The sequence below is a fragment of the Telopea speciosissima genome, chromosome 4, assembly GCF_018873765.1.
Source record: "Telopea speciosissima isolate NSW1024214 ecotype Mountain lineage chromosome 4, Tspe_v1, whole genome shotgun sequence".
NCBI lineage: Eukaryota > Viridiplantae > Streptophyta > Magnoliopsida > Proteales > Proteaceae > Telopea > Telopea speciosissima.
Genome location: NC_057919.1, coordinates 65,187,188 through 65,206,002, shown reverse-complemented (window position 1 = coordinate 65,206,002; position 18,815 = coordinate 65,187,188). Strand labels below are relative to the sequence as shown.

At 41.3% G+C, this 18,815-nt stretch overlaps 1 protein-coding gene across 2 annotated transcripts in view; it reads left to right on the top strand.

The window, feature by feature from the left end:
* The window catches only part of LOC122658659, a 218,728-nt gene that overhangs the window by 25,975 nt on the left and 173,938 nt on the right, over positions 1 to 18,815 (top strand). For both annotated transcript variants that reach the window (XM_043853701.1, XM_043853700.1), the window contains exons 12-24: positions 356 to 514; positions 678 to 770; positions 894 to 1,245; positions 1,347 to 1,460; positions 7,981 to 8,076; positions 8,189 to 8,256; positions 16,542 to 16,662; positions 16,742 to 16,963; positions 17,081 to 17,308; positions 17,401 to 17,510; positions 17,653 to 17,749; positions 18,345 to 18,443; positions 18,548 to 18,688. In XM_043853701.1, coding sequence (XP_043709636.1) covers positions 356 to 514; positions 678 to 770; positions 894 to 1,245; positions 1,347 to 1,460; positions 7,981 to 8,076; positions 8,189 to 8,256; positions 16,542 to 16,662; positions 16,742 to 16,963; positions 17,081 to 17,308; positions 17,401 to 17,510; positions 17,653 to 17,749; positions 18,345 to 18,443; positions 18,548 to 18,688 — 1,900 coding nt within the window. The remainder of the gene's footprint in view (positions 1 to 355; positions 515 to 677; positions 771 to 893; positions 1,246 to 1,346; positions 1,461 to 7,980; positions 8,077 to 8,188; positions 8,257 to 16,541; positions 16,663 to 16,741; positions 16,964 to 17,080; positions 17,309 to 17,400; positions 17,511 to 17,652; positions 17,750 to 18,344; positions 18,444 to 18,547; positions 18,689 to 18,815) is intronic.

Below are 18,815 nucleotides of genomic sequence, written 5' to 3'. Positions count from 1 at the left end.
TCTATTAGTTATCAAATGCATACAGCTTGGGGTTGACTAAAAAATCCATGTTTGAAAGGTTTGGCTAAAGGTTTTAACTTTTAAGCTCAGTTGCCACTATGTTTCATCCCCCCTCCCCCCAAATGTGGGCTTCGGATCATCAGAACGAAAATACAGGTGTTACATTAATTATTCAAATAATAAGTTCCTAAACTTTTATTTCTTGCAGCTTCTTATCTGAAACTTGCAAGTAATGTATGCCACTTGTAGATTTAATCAATCCTGCATTGGTCTGAATGGATCAAGGAAGTCTGAAAGTGCCAATAGGCATTCTAAAGTCCAGTCTAATAACCATTAACTCACCCTTCGATTTCAGCTATCAATTCTCATGGGACAGAATTCGGTACCTTTGTCAACTTCGTCGGCGTTATATTCAACTATATGCTGCTTCGCTGCAGCAGTTGCCAAACGTTGATCATTCTGAAATGAGGGATATTGAGAAAGATCTGGATTCTAAAATAATCCTTTTATGGAGGTATTCAGATCTAGTTTGACTCATTGTGCTATTTTTGCAACTCTCAATCTATTGTGATCAAGTGAACTTTTGTGTCCTGTCAATTGAGATAGGTTTTGCAACTTGTAAGTTCTTTTGTATTTATGTTTATTGATAATTTTATTTTTGAGTATGTAATTTTCAGGTTACTTGCACATGCTAAGGTTGAATCTGTAAGATCAAAAGAAGCAGCACAAAGAAGGAGGCAAATGAAGAGAAGCTGGTTTTCTTTTAGATGGTTAGTGGGAGCTCAGTGCCTTGTTTTCTGAACCGGCAATTACCTTTTGCATAGCTGAGTAGTAATTGGTTGTTGACATCCATTCAATCAGATGAGCCTTTTTTATTTGCCATTTCTTCCCAGGGGTACTTCCTCTGAAGATTTCTCTGATGCAAATTCTCCAGAGGGATCACAGTTGATGGAGGAAAGGCTGACTAAAGAAGAATGGCAGGCAATTAATAAATTATTGAGCTACCAGCCTGATGAAGAGTTGGCTTTCCATTCAGGAAAGGATGGGCAGAATATCATGCGGTTTTTGGTGAATGTCTCTATTGGTCAGGCGGCTGCACGTATCATTGATATCAATGAGACCGAGATTATTTGTGGTAGATTTGAAGAACTTCATGTCACCACCAAGGTTTATAGTCGAAGCACCCATTTTGATGTGTCATTGAGATTCTATGGCTTATCTGCTCCTGAAGGTTCACTTGCACAGGTTGATTTGCCAGCTAACACCGTGGTGTTTGTTCTTTGTTCTGCTTTATTTGGTGCTCTGGAAATCATGTTGCTCTGAATGTTAAATGATCTAAATTGCAGAGTTTTATCAGTGAGAAGAAGGTGAATGCTTTAGCTGCAAGTTTTGTGCATTCACCAGTTGGGGAGAATGTAGACTGGCTTCTTTCGGCGAAAATTTCTCCATGCCATGTTACGGTGCTTTTTCTTTAATTTTACCTGTTTTTAGTTTATTAATGGATTACTTATTGGGCTATCTATTACACTTTTCCTGGATCAAACATTCCTATCTACAACTCTGGTTTGATTGGATGTTTTCAGTTATAGTATTCAAGTCATGATGTGTTTTAAGTTGCCCTTATCTTCATGTTCTTCACGCCCTTCTATTAAGCATCTTTCAAGTGATCTAAAAACCTGAATGGTTTATAGTGCAGAACTATAATTTGTGGGCCATCTGATTTGAAGAAGAAATACAATTATTACTGTTAAGTTATTTGTATTTTCCCTCCTACTGATAGGATTCTTGTATACACACCTATCGGTTGGGGTAGTTTGGGGCATGGTTATTTGTGTTTGAGCTTAGGGTTCTTAGTTCATACTAATATGGGGTAGATTTGTCATTGTATTATTTTTACTCTATATATAATAGTACGTGCTCAAGGTAGGGAGATATTTTAACCTAGCCATGACTCTTCTGTTTCTCTTCATCGATTTTCACTCCTCTTCTTTTCTTCTTTCATCTATTGATTGTTTGCAAGATCTAATACTGCTACATGGTATCAAAGCATCTACAATCAATAGTTCCATCCTCTTCTTTGTTTTTTGAGTCTTTTTTTGTCTATTTTTTCCTTATGGTGCACAACACCTATGATGTTCTTTGTTTTGTATGAAACCCTAGTTTATGAAATGTGACAACTAGGGTTTCTGCCAATGAAGACTACTACAAGAGTACATTGTCCATGCGCATGAAGATTGGTTATTGTTGCTGCCCACTACAACCTGCCGTTGCTCTGTTCTTTTGCCTCTTTGGCTGCACCTATTACCTAAGGATATCTCCCCATCTACCCGTCAAGTGTTTGAGATTTTTTGGAGTCTATGTCTATGGTCAAAGGTCTTCCATCATCCCAATTTTGATGCTGATCAGATTAGTAAACTGTTGGTTATTGCAAAGTTACTCATTCTGAAATTTTGAAGTTTCTATTTTGGTGCAACTACAAATTTTTCACTTCCAGCCGTTGGATTGCCCTCATATTTTGGGCATTTTTTATCTGCTGTACCCCCTACTTGATGTGGGTTCTGGTCTCTTCTGAGGCCTTGATTTGCTGCTAGCAATTTTCTCCCTTGGTGGTGGTTGGTTACTCTTAGTGGACGAGCCTTGGCACAATGGTTAAGTTGCACTATTGCAACCATCAGTTTGCGGGTTCAAAACATGGAAACAGACTCTCAGCAAAGCGGGGGTAAGGCTGCGTACATTTGCCCCTTCCAGAAGCTGCAGTAGTGGGGGCCTCGTGAACTGGGACGGTCTTGTTTTTCTTGGTGCTTGGTGGCTAGTTTGTTTTCTACTCTTAGTGGTCATCTGGCTGTCGTCTGGAAGTGGTATATATATGCTGTATTTGTGATTATTTTGATTCTTTCCTTCGCTACCACCATCCATGCAATTTGATTCATTGCCTGGAGTTCCTACCACTTTGCCTTCAGCCGATGACTTACTAGTGGGTCTTCGTAAAGGTACTTATTCTTGTACTTAGAACTCCATGGTTGCCTATCCCATTGACAAGTTTGTTTCCATTTCTCACCTTCCATTTTCTTTACATACTTTTGCTTTATCATTATTTTTCCATACTATATACCATCCACATATCATGAAGCGTTGTCTCATATTGGATGGAAGTCTACTATGAATATGGAAATGGATGCCTTGCTTTTTTCGTCAGACTTGGATTTTGGTGGATTTACCTTCAGGTAAGGACCTCGGCAAGTTTCATTGGGTGTACACTATTAAATATAGTCTTGATGGTACAGTTGAACGGCTTAAAGCCTGTTTGGTTGCTAAGGGATACATTGACCTATGATGTGGACTATTTTGAGACCTTTTTGCTTGTTGCTCGTCTCAATTCTGTTTGTGTGCTCTACTCCTCAGCTGTTAATTTTGATTGGCCATTGTATTAGTTGGATGTCAAAAGTGCCTTTTTATGGTGATTTGCATGATGAAGTGTAAATGGAGCAACCTCTTGGGTATGTTGCTCAGGAGGAGAATGTTGGTAAAGTTCGCCGACTTCATAAGGCATATATGGGTTGAAACAATCACCTAGAGCTTGGTTTGACAAGTTTAGCTCTATTGTTACTCAGTGTTGGTTCTTGTAATGTTATTTTGATAACTCAATATTTGTTCTTCATTGGGATTCCAGAGTGATTGTGCAAATTGTATATGTTGATGACGTTGTTATATTTGGTAATGAGTATTACTGATGTGAAGTCCTATTTATAGCAGCACTTTCACATGAAATACTTGGGTCTTCTTAGATATTCTCTTGGTATTGAGGTTGTTTTTAGTAAGAAAGGGGTTAGTCTTTCCCAAAGAAAATATGTGCTTGATCTTTTGATTGAGGTTGGTACATTGGCATCCAATCCTATTGATACTCCATGGATTCACATTAGAGGTTTGGGCTAATGATGGTGAAGAGCTTGCTGATAAGCATTAGTACATGAGATTTTTTTTTTGGGATGAATAAATATATATTACCAAACCCCAGGAGGGGGCAGGAAAAGAGGGGGAGGGAAATACAAGGGAAAGAGGGGGGGGGGGAGAAACAACAAGCCAACCTACGCAGAGATGGAAGGAAATAAAATAGTTAGATCCAGGCCCCAGGAGGTAGCGATATGCCTGTTCCTAGAGGAGTCTAGAACCGGACGAAGACGGGTGCAGCTGAGTTTGGAAGAGACTTCAAAGGAGATGCTTTCCAAATTAGATCATAAGATCGAGAGTTGGAAGTCCATCTCCTAAGGTTCCGCTCCATCCAAATGTGGTAGATAGCAGCTCAAAAAACCAGCTTTCCAATGGTGTCACATATCGAGGACCCAGAGAAGGACATATCCATCCAAAGCCATTCTCTCTCAAAGGGAAGCGGTCTCCTGTTACGAGGCTAGATCGAGGATAGGGCTTTTTTCCAGATGGTAGCGGTAAAAGGGCAAGCAAAGAAGAGGTGGGGGGTGTCCTCAAGACCATTCCAACAAAGGGAGCAGGCAGGGGGGACAGGTATGTGACAGTATATCAGGAAGGCTTAGGTTGGGAGGCAAAGGCAGAGGGTTCTCCAGGCTGTGAAACTGTGGCGAGGGATATGGCCTTTGAACCAGATGAGGTTGTGCCAGGGGATGGTGGGAGCAGGGTCTCTAACAAAGTTCCAGGCAGAACTAGTGCTAAAAGGCCATTGGTGGAGGGCAACCAAAGGGTTTTGTCCGCATGGGGGGGTGGTGGAGGGGGGAGAGGAGGGAGAGCAGGCCAAATCCGAGAGATAATGGAGGGATTAAGGAGAGGGGGGGGGGACCAAGAGCTAGAGGGAATGAGGCAGGAGAGGGAGGCATTTTTAGGGAGACCAGAAGAGTAGGTCATTCTGGGGCCAAGGAACCAATAGAGAACTCTAAGAGGGTGCTAAGGGTCAAGTCAACGATAGAGGATGAGATACCTCGAAGGGCAAGGGGGCGGAGGGCAAGGATCTTGCGCCAGATCCAGGAGGAGTCAGAGGGGATGGCAGCAGTCCAGATGGAGTCGGACTTGAGAAGGTGAGAGTAGACCCAGTTGACCTAGATGGAGTCATGACGGGAGGAGATTTTCCAGATAAGCTTAAGAATGCCTGCAGTGTTGGAGTCCTGGATCCGCCGTATCCCTAGACCTCCCTCGGATTTGGGAAGGCAGATAGACTTCCAGTTGACAGGATGAAGGAATCTAGAAGAGTCAATCCCTTTCCAGAGGAAAGCACAGAAGAAGCGCTCCATAGCCTGGATGGTTGCTTTGGGTAAGCTGAAAATCCTACTCCAGTAAATGTAGGAAGCTTGGAGGACAGAACAGATGCAAATAAGGCGACCAGCGTAGGAAAGGAGCTTACTTTTCCAAAGCTGGAGATGCTTGCGGATGTTATCCAACATAGGAGCACAATGGTGATTGGAAAGCCTGGCAGGGATGAGAGGAAGCCCAAGGTATTTAATCGGGAGGGAGCCAATGGAGAATCCAGTCAGACGCAGAAGGGTGTCTTTATCGGATTCGGAAATGCCGGTACGGAAGATTTTGGATTTAATGAGATTAATGCGGAGACCCGAGAGGGTCTCAAATAGGTGGAGAGAATCCATGATGGTGGAGATGGAAGACTGAGAGGCCTTAGAGAAGATCATTAGGTTATTTGCAAAAGCCAGATGGGTAAGGTTGATGTGCTTGCATTTAGGAATAGGAGAGTTGAGGTGAAGATCGGTCTTGGATTGAAGACTCCGAGAGAGAACTTCCAGAGCGAGGGAGAACAGGAAGGGGGAGAGGGGGCACCCTTGCGAATGCCCACTTTGGAGTGGAAGAACCCGGCCGGAGAGCCATTGACAAGAACGGAGGAGGGGGAGGAAATGCAAGCATAAATCCAGCGGATGAAGGCTGGGGGAAAAAGCCCATTTGAGAAAGCACTTCACAGATGAAGTCCCAGCGAAGGGAGTCAAAAGCTTTGTGAAGGTCAATTTTCAGAAGGGCGGCCGGAGAGTGGGATTTGCGGTCGAATCCACGTACAATTTCAGAACAATGGATAATGTTGTCCGCAATGCTTTTGCCAGAAATGAAGGCGGACTGATTGGGGTTGACAAGGGAGGGGATCATAGCCTTAATTCTATTAGCAAGGATTTTTGCAATGAACTTGTAAATGAGATTGCAAAGGGAGATAGGCCTAAAATCAGAGAGAGAAGTGGCTCCATCTTTTTTAGGGATGAGGCAGATGAAGGTTTGGTTGACCTGGGCCACCTGGTTGGGCTTGAAAAAGAAGCTGCGAATGGCTTTGAAGAGGTCTCCTTTAATGGAATCCCCACAGCTCAGAAAGAATCCCATACTGAATCTGTCAGGACCAGAGGCTTTGTTGGATTTGTGGCAGTGGATAGCCTTAGAGATCTCATCATCAGAGGGAATGGCAATGAGGGAATCCACAAGCTGGGGAGGGAAAAACTTGTTGATGAGGTCGGGAGGGATGGGTGGAGGGGAAAAAGGGGGGGGGGGGATTGAATAGGTAGGAGAAGAAAGAGATGGAAGCTGATTTGATATTGTGGACCGAGGTTAAGGGGGAGCCATTAGGGGAATGTAAGAGGGTGATGGAATTAGAGTTGAGTCTAGCTCTCAGGGACCTGTGGAAGTAAGCTGAGTTTGAGTCTCCCAGCTCTAACCACTTGATACGGGATTTTTGGCGCAGGAAGCTTTCCTCAAGGGAGGAGAGAGAATGAAGATCCTCCGAGAGTTATTTCTCCTCAGAGGCGAGCACAGGGTTGAGAGTGTCAGATTGGAGTCTGGACTGAACAGAGGAGAGGTTGGATTTGCAGCCTACAACTACTATTGTTTTATGGAGATCAGATGCCATCTCTTTCTTATTTCTGGTTACCCATTTTGGACTCCACCATGTGTGTAACATTTATTCCACTTCTACATTTAGCTGCTATTTTTTTATTTTTTATTTTTTGGGTGGGGGGGGGGGGAGGCTCTTTCTCCGTCTATGTTGGTTTTATAGCTAATGACTTTACAGTAGAAAAAAAGGCGAAGGCAGTGAGGCTGGGTTTCATTGCTTACTCCATTGAAAGAGATGGAAAGAAAAAGAAAAGGATACAAATAAGAAAAAGAAAAGGATACAAATAAGAATAAATGACAAAATTTCCTTCACCTGTTGTTTGGTTACATGTTGAAGAGAAAACATATGACCAAATTCATCAGTATTTTTGGTTGTCCCAAGGATTTTAGTTAGTTATTCTCCACCTTGTGAACGAGAGGAGATGGTAGGTTTGACCCGCTTTGTGACAATTTGCTTTTGCACGTAACACATGAGAAACAGAATAGGGATAAGCTTTGCCAAAAGTGGTTATTTTTACCCTTAGCTTTTCTCCCACTTATCCAACCAAATGATCACTTCTGTTTTTCTCTCGGTTTTCCTTTCCCACATCATGGGGGAAAGCAACCAAATGCAGTGTAAGGGATGAAGATATGAAGAAGGGAAAACAGAGAACCAAATGTATCTCGTGTTGGCTTACCATACTCCATTGATAAAAAGGGGAGTTGGACAAACTTCCCTGTACAACAAATAATTATAGAGTGCAGCTAGATTTTGGTTGTGGTTAGTCCCAGTTGGTAGGTCTTTCAGATGATTTTATCCTTATTCTTTTGTATACATCTGATATGCTATATAAGCAAAACTGTTACCTGTCGGGGGAAAAAACCGAGAACTGTGCCATTCCTTGTATAATGCATGTTTTTTAGGTATTTCCTTATTGTGAAACATACATTTCAGGAGATATGCCTTGGTTGGAATTACCACAGATACTCTTCTAGCTCATCTTAGTTTCATTTTCCCTTCATTTTTTATTCTGCCAACTCCAAATAGTTGGTGTAACGCTTCGTTGAGTTAATTTTTTGTTTCCACTATTAGGGTTTGGCTTCTTATGAAATTTATCATGAGGTCTGTTAGTTCTTATTTTCTTGCCTGAATATTTATAGGTGTTGCTGGAAAGTTGTGACCGGTTTTTAGAGTTTCTTAAGAGGAGTAATGCAGTTAGCCCTACTGTTGCTTTGGAGACTGCAACTGCTTTACAGGTGGGGAATTTGAATATTGATTAAAAGTACAGTTGTCAGTCTGATGCATTGTCATTGGAGACTTTTGAGAAGCTGATAACATTTTATTTTGATGGAAACTTGTGACGAGCAGATGAAGCTAGAGAAAGTGACTCGTAGAGCTCAAGAGCAGTTTCAAATGGTGTTTGAAGAACAAAGCAGGTTCACTTTGACTAATTTGTTAATTCTCTTTTTAGGGTCATTTTTGATTTATGTTGCTGGTTTTCACGAATGAAAATGTTAGATTATCACATTTACCCATAAAATGTTAGCTTGAATATACATATACAATGTAATTTGTTGCTACTAGGCATGGAACTAAATCCAAGGTTCTAAATCTTGGTTTCGAGGCCGGTTTTGAAACCGAGCTCGAAACCGAGATTTTCCAGGGTATTTTTGGGTCAAAACTCAGCTTGTCATGGGCTGGTCAAAACTGGTCGAAACTGGGCTGGTTGAAATTGGTCGAAATTTTCGAAGTAGTTGTTGATAATCTCTTTAACTGTGTTGCTTTCAAGGAATTCACCTTGAATTCCTATTTCCCACTGCTTTATTCTCTCTTGTTCTTCGTCTTCTCTATTTACCATTAAATTGCTATATCCCTCTTAATTTTCAATTCCCTTGATGATTTCAACCCAGGCACACTGTAGACCTGGCTGACTAGCCTAACCCTTCTCTAACCAGTCGTCCACCTCAATCCAAGGTTCAAGAAGTCGGGTCAAAACTGAAATAATTTGGATTTTGATTGAAACCTGGCCAAAATCCTGCAAACTTTGGTGCATGGTTTTGTTTGACCATGTCGGTGGTCAAACGATCATATTTTGAGCTGAAATTTGGCAGAGACCCTAATTAGGCATCCCTAAACACTATAATTTTAGATTGTTGAAAAACACACTCAAATTGTTTGTTTGGTTTTGTACCCTAGGTTGGCAGTGTACACTTTATCTTGCCTATATATTTCTCAAAGATAGCCTATGTTACACATTTTGTACTATAACATACAAAATATAATGAAAGCAACTAAAATATGCAATTGCAAGTAACAAATGGAAAAATCATTTAATATTTATTAAATTTCAAAATATTACATCATAGGTGTATAATCGCTGATTTCTCATCAATGGTGCAAATGAGCAAAAGTTCCCTGCTCTTCCTCTTACTCTCCTACTCTATGCCAGTACCACATAGAGTTCCAGGCTGGCTCGAAAGATGAGGAAAATTGCTGCCACTAAGGAAACCATTCCTCTAACTAAAGATGACAATGTCATGGTATGTCGGAAGAAAAGCTCAAAGTCCATCACTACAGGCTGATATGTCTCACTATCCAGTTACTCTAGGTACCCCAACCTCGGATATAGATCATTGGGTCGGGAAGATGATGCAAATATGCCTCCATTAGAGTTGTTTGGTGGACCTGACTGATAGGGCTGCTGGGGCCCTGGAAAGGAGAAGATGCTATCCACGTAAGATGCCACACCCTGTAAGCGGAATGAAGATGATGAAGAGCTATGCTGATCAAACCCATCATGCCCATCATACTCGACACTGGATGTGTTTGTGGGAAATGATGGTGCATGCCACTGTTCTCTCTGTACAAACCCACTATATCCACTACTACCCTCTAGATTGAGGCCTATAAGTGTGTCAAGGAAGAAACATCAATCTCCATGTCAATGCAGTCATGCTCCTCATCTGGGTAGCATGATCAAACTGAGTCTCTCTTGTGAATTGGATAGGCCCCGGCTTTGGCTCCACCTCTGCTTGGTCATACTCTTTTGAAGGCTTGCATGACTATCTTCATCACCACCACATCAACACCATCATCATTTCCACCAATAGAGGGCGATAGTGTGCGGCTATTGGAATGTGACCAGTCAACATCCTCATCATTCCTGCCAGGATGGGACTCAAGAGGTCTGGTGTCTGTGTGTGGACTCGACCCTCTCGAAATGACATGAACTTGCTAACATCGGCCCCCATCTGACTAGAAATCTTAGGGTTGGGCCCACCACCGGTCGATCCATCACGGGGTCACCATGATCCCTCACCCACTCGTACAAGGAATCCTCATCATAGGATTCCAACTGGAAGATGTTGCTGAGTTCAATCAGGTCTTTGTCATTCTCCATCCCCATGCGTATGTGTTGCATCTTCAATCTCATGTTGTAGCACACATACACCAGCTTCGAGTGGATGAGTGAAAACGTACTTTAGTTGCTCGCACCCAGAGGCAAAGCATGTCTGGGAGAGCACCTTAATTGCTATCTTACTCAGGTTAGGTGCATCTCTCCCATTCCCATATTGCACCCACCATTAACCTTCATTAGAATATTCTTGGTAAGTGCTAAAACTTGGATACATACATATGTGAAATTGTGAATTGAACAAAGAAACTAAGTTAATGGACCTACCAGGAACAGTTTTTCCCCGACCGGCTTGTGCGGCAGCGTGGCCAAATGTCCATAGTGCATCATTGAAGGTCTTCATCTATTTCCATTGCAAACATTGATACATCATAATGTAGTCCTAGATAGGTAGGAGACCTACTAGGAGCCAAACAACCAGGGCCTGTGGAGCTGCTGGTTCGATGGGGGCAGAATTGAGGTTTTAGGTCAAATTTAGGGTTAGGGTTAGGTCAATGAAGTGTATCTTATATCGTAAAGCTAGGCAGGTGTAGGGGGAGTCTAATGAAATAGGTTTATAAGTTTTGGATGGTCAAAAGTAGGTTAGATGGATCTGGGCAGCAACTAGGGTTAGGGTTTCGGGTTTTGGGAAAGATGAGAGTGAGGGGATCTAGGCTTTAGAGATGGATTTAGGGCAGGGGGTGAAGGTCGAGTCCTCCAGGGGTTGGGAGAGTCACTCGGCCAAGGTATGGTGAGTTTTTGATGGTTGGAATTGCCTAGGTGGAAATTTGGGGTTTTAGGGTTTAATGGGGGATGATGGATTCTAGGGTTTTGAAGGAGGGAAGGGGCTGAAAGTTGGATCAAGTGTAGGGGGTGATGAGGGGAGCTGTGGTCCAATTATGGTTGAATTCTGATGGTGGAATGATGCTGGACAGAATTGTGAAGGTCTAGGGTTTGATGGATTGATGGGTTTTAATGGTGGATGACAATGGAGATCGATGGGACTGGGTTTAGAGGATTAGAAGAAGAAGGTAGATGGCTAATAATCTTAACCACTTACTTGGAGTTGCAGGTCTTCAATGGTAGCAGCTTGAAGAATAGTAATAGGTCCTCCCGATCTACAAGATGCAAGGAGTCAATTGGAGATCCACCAGTCCCTTCACCTTGATATAACCCACAAGGAAGTACTCGATTGAGCAAGGCAGCAGCAGCAATGGCATCAAGCAATGAGATTGATTTATGAAGTCTGAATTGTGGGGGGAGTCTCCCACGAATTGTTTTATTTATAATATGGAGGCCAATGGCCTAATTCCTATTCAGCCTAGGAGTTTGATCACTAGGATGATTCCTAATACAAATATAAATCACCCTCTTTAGAAATCGTGGAGGGGTGTGGGGACTGAAAAAACAACTTAAAATAAGAGAATATTCCCTAAGCAATGAAAGAATAAAAAATCACTTAAATTGGACCATGGTTTGAACTGGTTCAATTTAAGTTTACAAATAGACTGAAAACAAACCAAGTATGGAAACTACTGATGCAAAAATAAACTAAGGCTCCAAACAGGCCCTACTCCTAGGACTGCTTCTTCTTCTTCTTGCGGATGTAGGCCCTTGGATCTGCATCACGTCAACATCAGTGTGTTAATGGGACTAATTGCATTGATTGTAATAACCTAAGACATAAGTGTACTTAACTATTGCAGGCTGACTGGATATCTGGGTTCAGCTCCAACATGGCCACCACATCCGGTATTGCATATATCAACTCTTGATTCATCTCAAGTCTGTGCTTGTATTGGTACTTGGGATTTAGAAAGTACGCTGAAAAGAACATAAAAGCACTTATAACTGCGTATGAAGTTATTAATGGAAAGTAAATTGACTTAGGTAGTATAAAGTATAAACTAGAAATACAGAACTCACCAGCCTTATACAGTGGATGCATAAGTTCTCTCTCCCATCGTTCTTGGACTGTCTGGACATAGCTCCTACCACCACATGGCATTGCAGCTGCCACGTGGTCCTTCATCATCTCCACTGCCGAATTCAAGTGTTATAGGGTAGGCTTCTTCTTGGAGTCCACCATCCTCAACACCTTCACCATAGGTTCAAGTAATGTGACAACCTTCTTAAGGTCATGCCAGAATAACTCACTAGATATGGTCGACTGGGCAGCTCTACTCCCTTGGGAACCTGCCTCCCTCCAACCAAACCACTCCTCTGAGGAAAACATAGATCTAAGTCCTAACTTCTTTGCTGCAAAGCTCTTCAGGGCAATTTAGTTGGTGGAGAATCTAGTGATGCCCGACCTACCAAATCCATATCACACTTGGTCCTCAACAGCTGTAGGGCATATCCATGATTGTACACAAATGTGGTCACCTATCTTGCCCTCTTGACTACAATCCTTAACAATGTCTTCTTCCCCGTGTCCTTCAGCATTAGGTCAATATAGTGGGCTGCACAAGGGGTCCAAAATAGGCGGTATCGACTATTGTTCATCAATTTCTCTCCCACTTTCTTGAAGTTACTACTGTTGTCCGTCACCACCGGGACAACATTCTCTATCCTCACCTCCTTCAAAGGGCGTACCCAGTGCACGAGGCTCCCGCCACTGCGGGGTGTGGGAAGGGTCATAATGCACGCAGCCTTACGCCCTACCCCCGCTTCGTGGAGAGGCTGTTTCCCGACTTGAATCCGTGGCCACTAGGTCACAATGGAGTAACCTTACCGCTGCGCCAAGGACCACCCTTGGACCACCTCCTTCAACAAGTTGTAAATATATTTTGCATCATTCTTTTCCTTAGATGCATCATCGGACTTGAAGAACACAGTCCTCCCATTGCAATATAACCATTAAGTTGAGGATAGACTGTCTAGTAGGTCAAGTCCAACTAGCACACATCATAGTGACTTCATAATCTAATCATAAACCCTTAAAGGTCTCAATGTACTCCTCCAACTCCTTCTTCTGCTGGGGCAGATACACATTCATCAACTCATAAGTAGTGGTCTCCTTTACTCCCTCCCTAGACCTCTCTACAATGTCCAATATGTTATGATAGTAGGGTCCCTCAGTGGCGTGTGCTGGGTGTTGTGGTAAAAGAATCACTTCGACACTATATCCCCAACCTTACCCTTCCATTCATCCCACACCTCCGTTAACTTTCATTCTGTAATCTTAGTCTGAAAATTGCAGGATCCTGCCCATGTCAATAACATCATTACCATTGCCTCCTGGGGGCATGGAACTAAATCTCAGTTAAAACTCCCAGTTTCGGCCGAGATATCTTGTTTTCGACATGTACTGAGACGAAACCTAAGGTTGATACTGGTTCATACCAGGTTTTCGACTAGTTTCGAGCCGCACACTAGTAAACTTGGGTCAATAACCACAAGTACCATTTTGAGTGTTTTTTTTTTGGAAAAATAGTTCATGCATTGTCTTTAGAATGTAAAAAATAGGCTATGTGCAAAAAATCAGACCTAAAAAACCATTTCTGGGCATCGAAACTACAGTCTCGAGTTGGCTGGGAAAAGGTACCAGGTTTCGACCATATCTCAGTTTCGGGCTGGTCGAAACCCGAGATTTAGAACCTTGGTTTCAACCCTCTAGCCGAAACCGATATTTAGAATATTGCCTACGGGTGCGGGTGGTGGGGCTGCCCTGACACCGTGTGATCTCCTGAATGGTAACTCGGGCTGATTTTGTTTCTTTTGCCCTATGTAAAACCACTAGGATCAGCCTGTCTTTCAGCTGCTCTAGATCTAGAACCACTAGGACCAGCCTCTCTTGCAGCTGCTCTAGATCTAGAATCATTAAGACCAGCTTCTCCTGCGGCTGCTCTAGAGGAAGTAGCTCCTCCCTTGAAACTCCCTGCCTCTCTCCTGCTCCTGCATTTGTGTGACATGGCTCACTCTGGTCGCCTACCGTATCTGTCTGGCCATCTCTGTCTCCACATTGGCAGGCACAGAGTCCTCATCAGAATCAAAATCAAAGTCAGAGTCCTCTCCTCCTGCCTTCCCTCTCCAGTACTGCCTCCTCAAACTCTTCCCTTGCCCTTCTCTTGTCTAACTTCCTCTTTATCCCTCCCTTCATGAGAACCCTGGGGCATTTGGCCACATCCCTATATCCACCTGCCACTTCATTCTAGTGGGTAGTGGCCCCGCCTCCCACAATAATTTCATTGAAATTTCTTCTTGTCATTCCCAATAGGCACACCATGCCTCCATACTGTGTCACCCCCATTTCCTCCTTGAGAAGCCTTGATGTTCTTTTCTTGCACTGTTGCAACAAAAAGTGTCACATTATTAAATTTTCCACTTCAATTAAAAATCATATGACAACAAGGAAGCTACTTCCTAGTTTCTACCTAAGTCTTATATTTTTTCCTTGCTTAAAACTATTTCTTATAATTATTTCTTTTGAATTTTGAAAAACATATTTTTTTTTAAATTTTCAAAACTTAAAAATAAATATTTTTTTGCCAGAAAAAACCGATATCGTGAGGTCGTAGATCAGCCAATGGTGACCAACATATATAAAATTGAGGTGCAAACAATAAGTATTAACCCTATTTTTTTTTTTTCAAATATTTGTCGCAAGAAAATTGTTTTTTAAACCTGAAAATTTAAAAATTATTTTAAAACAGAAAATTAAATCCGACTCCGTGAAGTCATAGATCGGATGATGCTATCTAACATATAAAAGTTGAAGCCTAATCACTACATATTTACCTTAATTTTTTTTTGCAGAAATTACTTTAGGAAAAAAAGGTTTTACCTTAAACTATGGATCTCCAAGCAATCTCTCTCAAATCTGCCCAATGTTAGCTGTAGATGACTAAGTGTTGCAACTTGCAAGTGGAATGGTCAAAATCAAGCAAAAAAATCAAGTTTGAAGTCCAAATATAGTTTCAGTTGAAACCTGATGAGTTAAGCTTGAAATGGGTTGAAACAGTACCCATTTCGAATGACTAATGTTATTTAAATGAAGTGAATGTAATGTTTCGGCGACACAAAATGAAATTGTCGAAATGTGTCAAAATTTGGACCGAAACATGCAAGTGTCAGTTGAAATTTGGTTTAACTTGTGAGCCGCATAGTGTTTCGTTTCGAGCCGGGGCGAAACTGAAAAAATTTGGTATATTTTGACTGACTCCACTGATTTCTTGAACCATGACTCAATCCACACTGTTATCAAATATAATTTGACTCCACCACTATACCAATTACATCATCTTAACTCTGAAGACCTATGACCATTCATAGTTCTGAATTCCCTAACCATATTCCTAGTTCTGAAATTTAGTATTCTTGCTCTAACCTTGAAAAACATGATAAATTGGCTCTTTCTTTGATAGGTTTTCCTTAAGAGCTGACTTATCAGTTTTGCATATTATCCGGCTGATTGGGATCAATTTTTTTAATGGTTGTGCTGTGTGCTTTATTTAAATGAGTCTTTCAATTAAAGATCGAAACCTTTTAAAGGGGTTTTGACTTATCAAACAATCCTATGAAGAAGGACTAGCTTGCATTATCTGTGTGAGAGCGAAGAGAGATCAAAGTGAAAATCTTCGTACATGATCACATGCCAAAACATGTATATCCTCATTGGCATGGGGACTGCTGGTGCCTTTAAGGATGGTTATGAAGTCATGAGGAATTTTGCAGAGGGCCTTTGTGATTGAAAATGAGTAAATGAGTAATTGGGATTTTATGATGGTGTGCACATTGTTATTCATATATTCATTGTATTATTAAATTCTAATTATGGTTGAAGTGCTCCCTTAAAGCACCTCTGTCAGATGTAGAGGAAAGAATCCAGAATGTTTGAGGGGTTGAGTGCCATAATAAAATTTCTTTCTTTTCAATAGCCCCAAATATTTGTCAAAGAGTGATGACCGTAAAATGTTGCTGCTAGCCTTGAGAATAGCTCTAGGCCAGGAAGTCAGCACTTTCTTTTGAAGATGAAGTGTGAGGTTAATGGCACATCAAATAGGTGTATATACATATACTGATATACATACACTCTTATTTAGACATTTGGACTGTTTAGAGTCTTTAGACAATATACATCCGTCTTGACCAATCTTATGGTGAAATAAGTCGTCTAAGGAAAGGGTCTTGTTTAGCATCTCATTTGTTACATCTGATCTAGGTATTCTATTTAGGTAGCCGGTCGAAAAATCTGTGTTAAATCACTGTAATCCCCATACATTTCAAATGCCTTGGTCTTTATAGCCTAGCATTTTATTCACGCTGGTATTAAAATACAATTATTTATTTTGGTTCATGTTGATTTGCTTACTCTGGGTGTTTCAGATTTGCACTTGATATTGATTTTGATGCTCCTAAAGTTAGAGTTCCTCTGCGAACACATTCATCTACCAAATGTGATGGTCATTTTCTTTTGGATTTTGGTCATTTCACACTGCACACCAAAGTAAGTTTCTCCTATTGGATCTTAATACTTGATCTTATTTTGCATTGGATATTCTTAAAATGTATAGAAATTATTGCAGAATGATCAGTGTGATGAACAGAGGCAAAGCGTGTATTCCCGTTTTTATATATCTGGGCAAGACATCGCTGCTTGCTTTATGGATTGCGGTCCAGACCATGGGAAATGTACCCTGGTCACTTCAACTTTTGGTAGTCAACTTTCTGGATCACCTACCTCTAAAGATATGGAAAATTTCCTTCCTCTGGTGGATAGGTGTGGGATGGCAGTGATTATTGATCAGGTAATTGGTCCTTTCTGCCTGCATTTATATATGATACTGACAACTTAAGATTTTGATTTTGTTATCAGCTTTTCTACATTTTGTTTTGATAATGCCCGTACATTCCTGTTATTGAAGATCAAAATTCCTCATCCAAGTTACCAGTCAACACGGGTTTTCATTCAAGTGCCCAGTCTTGGAATTCACTTCTCACCAGCTAGGTATTGCCGAATTTTGGAATTATTAAATAGAATCTATAGTATGCTGGAAAACAGAGGTCAGAATACCAGTGAATATTCCCAAATTGGTCTGGCACCTTGGAGTCCTGCAGATCTTGCTACCGAGGCTAAAATTCTCGTTTGGAGGGTATGTCCTCTATTGCTAAGGAAATTGCCTGTCGTTTGCTCTATGTATGTTTCTGAATTGTCTGATGTTCTAATTATACATTCTTGATCCAGGGACTTGGTAATTCTGTAGCTGAGTGGCAGCCTTGTTTTATTGTGTTATCTGGACTGTATCTTTATGTCTTGGAGTCTGAAGTGTCCCAGAGTTACCAAAGATGTGCAAGGTCTGTGTGTGTGTGTGTGTGTGCATACACTGATACACCCACACATTTGTTGTTGGGGGGGGGATTGAGTGGCAGCCTGTGTTTTGCTTTAGCAGTTGTTTAAGAAAGCTAAATCTAGATTGGCAACTTTGTAATGCTGCAGTATGGCTGGTCGACAAATATATGAAGTTCCGCCAACAAGTATTGGTGGTTCTGCATTTTCTATTGCTGTGGCCTTTAGAAGAATGGACTCTCTGAAGGTAAGCTGTGGTTGGTGTCAAGTAAAGGTGAATATCTTTTTTTTTTGGTGTGGTTATAGAATTTTCACTCGACTCTATCTATTTTATCATTGTCGAAAAGGTTCTTCTCCCCCCGGGAGGGGTGGTGGTGTTGTACTGGCATTTGAACCGTTGTCTGAGAATTGCACACTTTCTAAACCATAACATTTTCTAAATCATTACATACCTACTTATTGTGACTGCAACGTGGCCGGCTGGGCCAAGGGAGACACAGTGAACCACTAAGACAAGGACTGTACGGATTACTCCAGGGACTCATTTTAGGCCCCCAGTTTAGTTTAGGCTAATCCCTTTAAAGTCCGGAATGCAGTTTGTTGCGGTCTTGAATTCTATTTGTCTAGTGTGTATATTTGATGGGAAGACCATTCAAAAGCTAACCAGCTCATGTCCACAGAATTCCTCCATGTGGATCTGATAAACATTTGAACGTTCTTATATTATACTCCTTCAATTGGAATATTTTTAAGAACCTTTATCAAATTTATTTCCTCTCTCTCTCTCTCCCTCTCTGTCATGTCCTTGTGATTTGATCAGTTTCTGCGAACTACTTTTACAGGCTCTGGAATCTTCTAGCACCTTGATTATAGAGTTTGTAGACGAAGAAGTGAAAGCTACTTGGCTGAGAGGACTTACACGAGCCACTTATAGAGCTTCTGTATTATATAATATCCTTATTTCTCAGTAGTATATATTGTATTTACTGTTTGATCCTTTATAAGGAATAGCTTTATGGTGTACTCTTCTCTCTATTCTTTGTAGGCACCTCCATCTGTTGATGTACTTGAAGAAACAAGTGATGGTGTGAATGAACTAACTGAACCTCAACCTACTAATTTTAAAACAGCCGACCTTGTTATTAATGGGATATTGGTGGAAACAAAGTTCCTAATATATGGAAAGGTGAGATGTTAGATATGCTTTGTTTTTTCCCTTTTATTTTTACTCATATAAAAGTAAAAGGTTCTAGTTAGAGAGTTATATCATGCTCTTTTGCTTTTGTAGTTGGTAGGTAGGATTGATCAAAGCC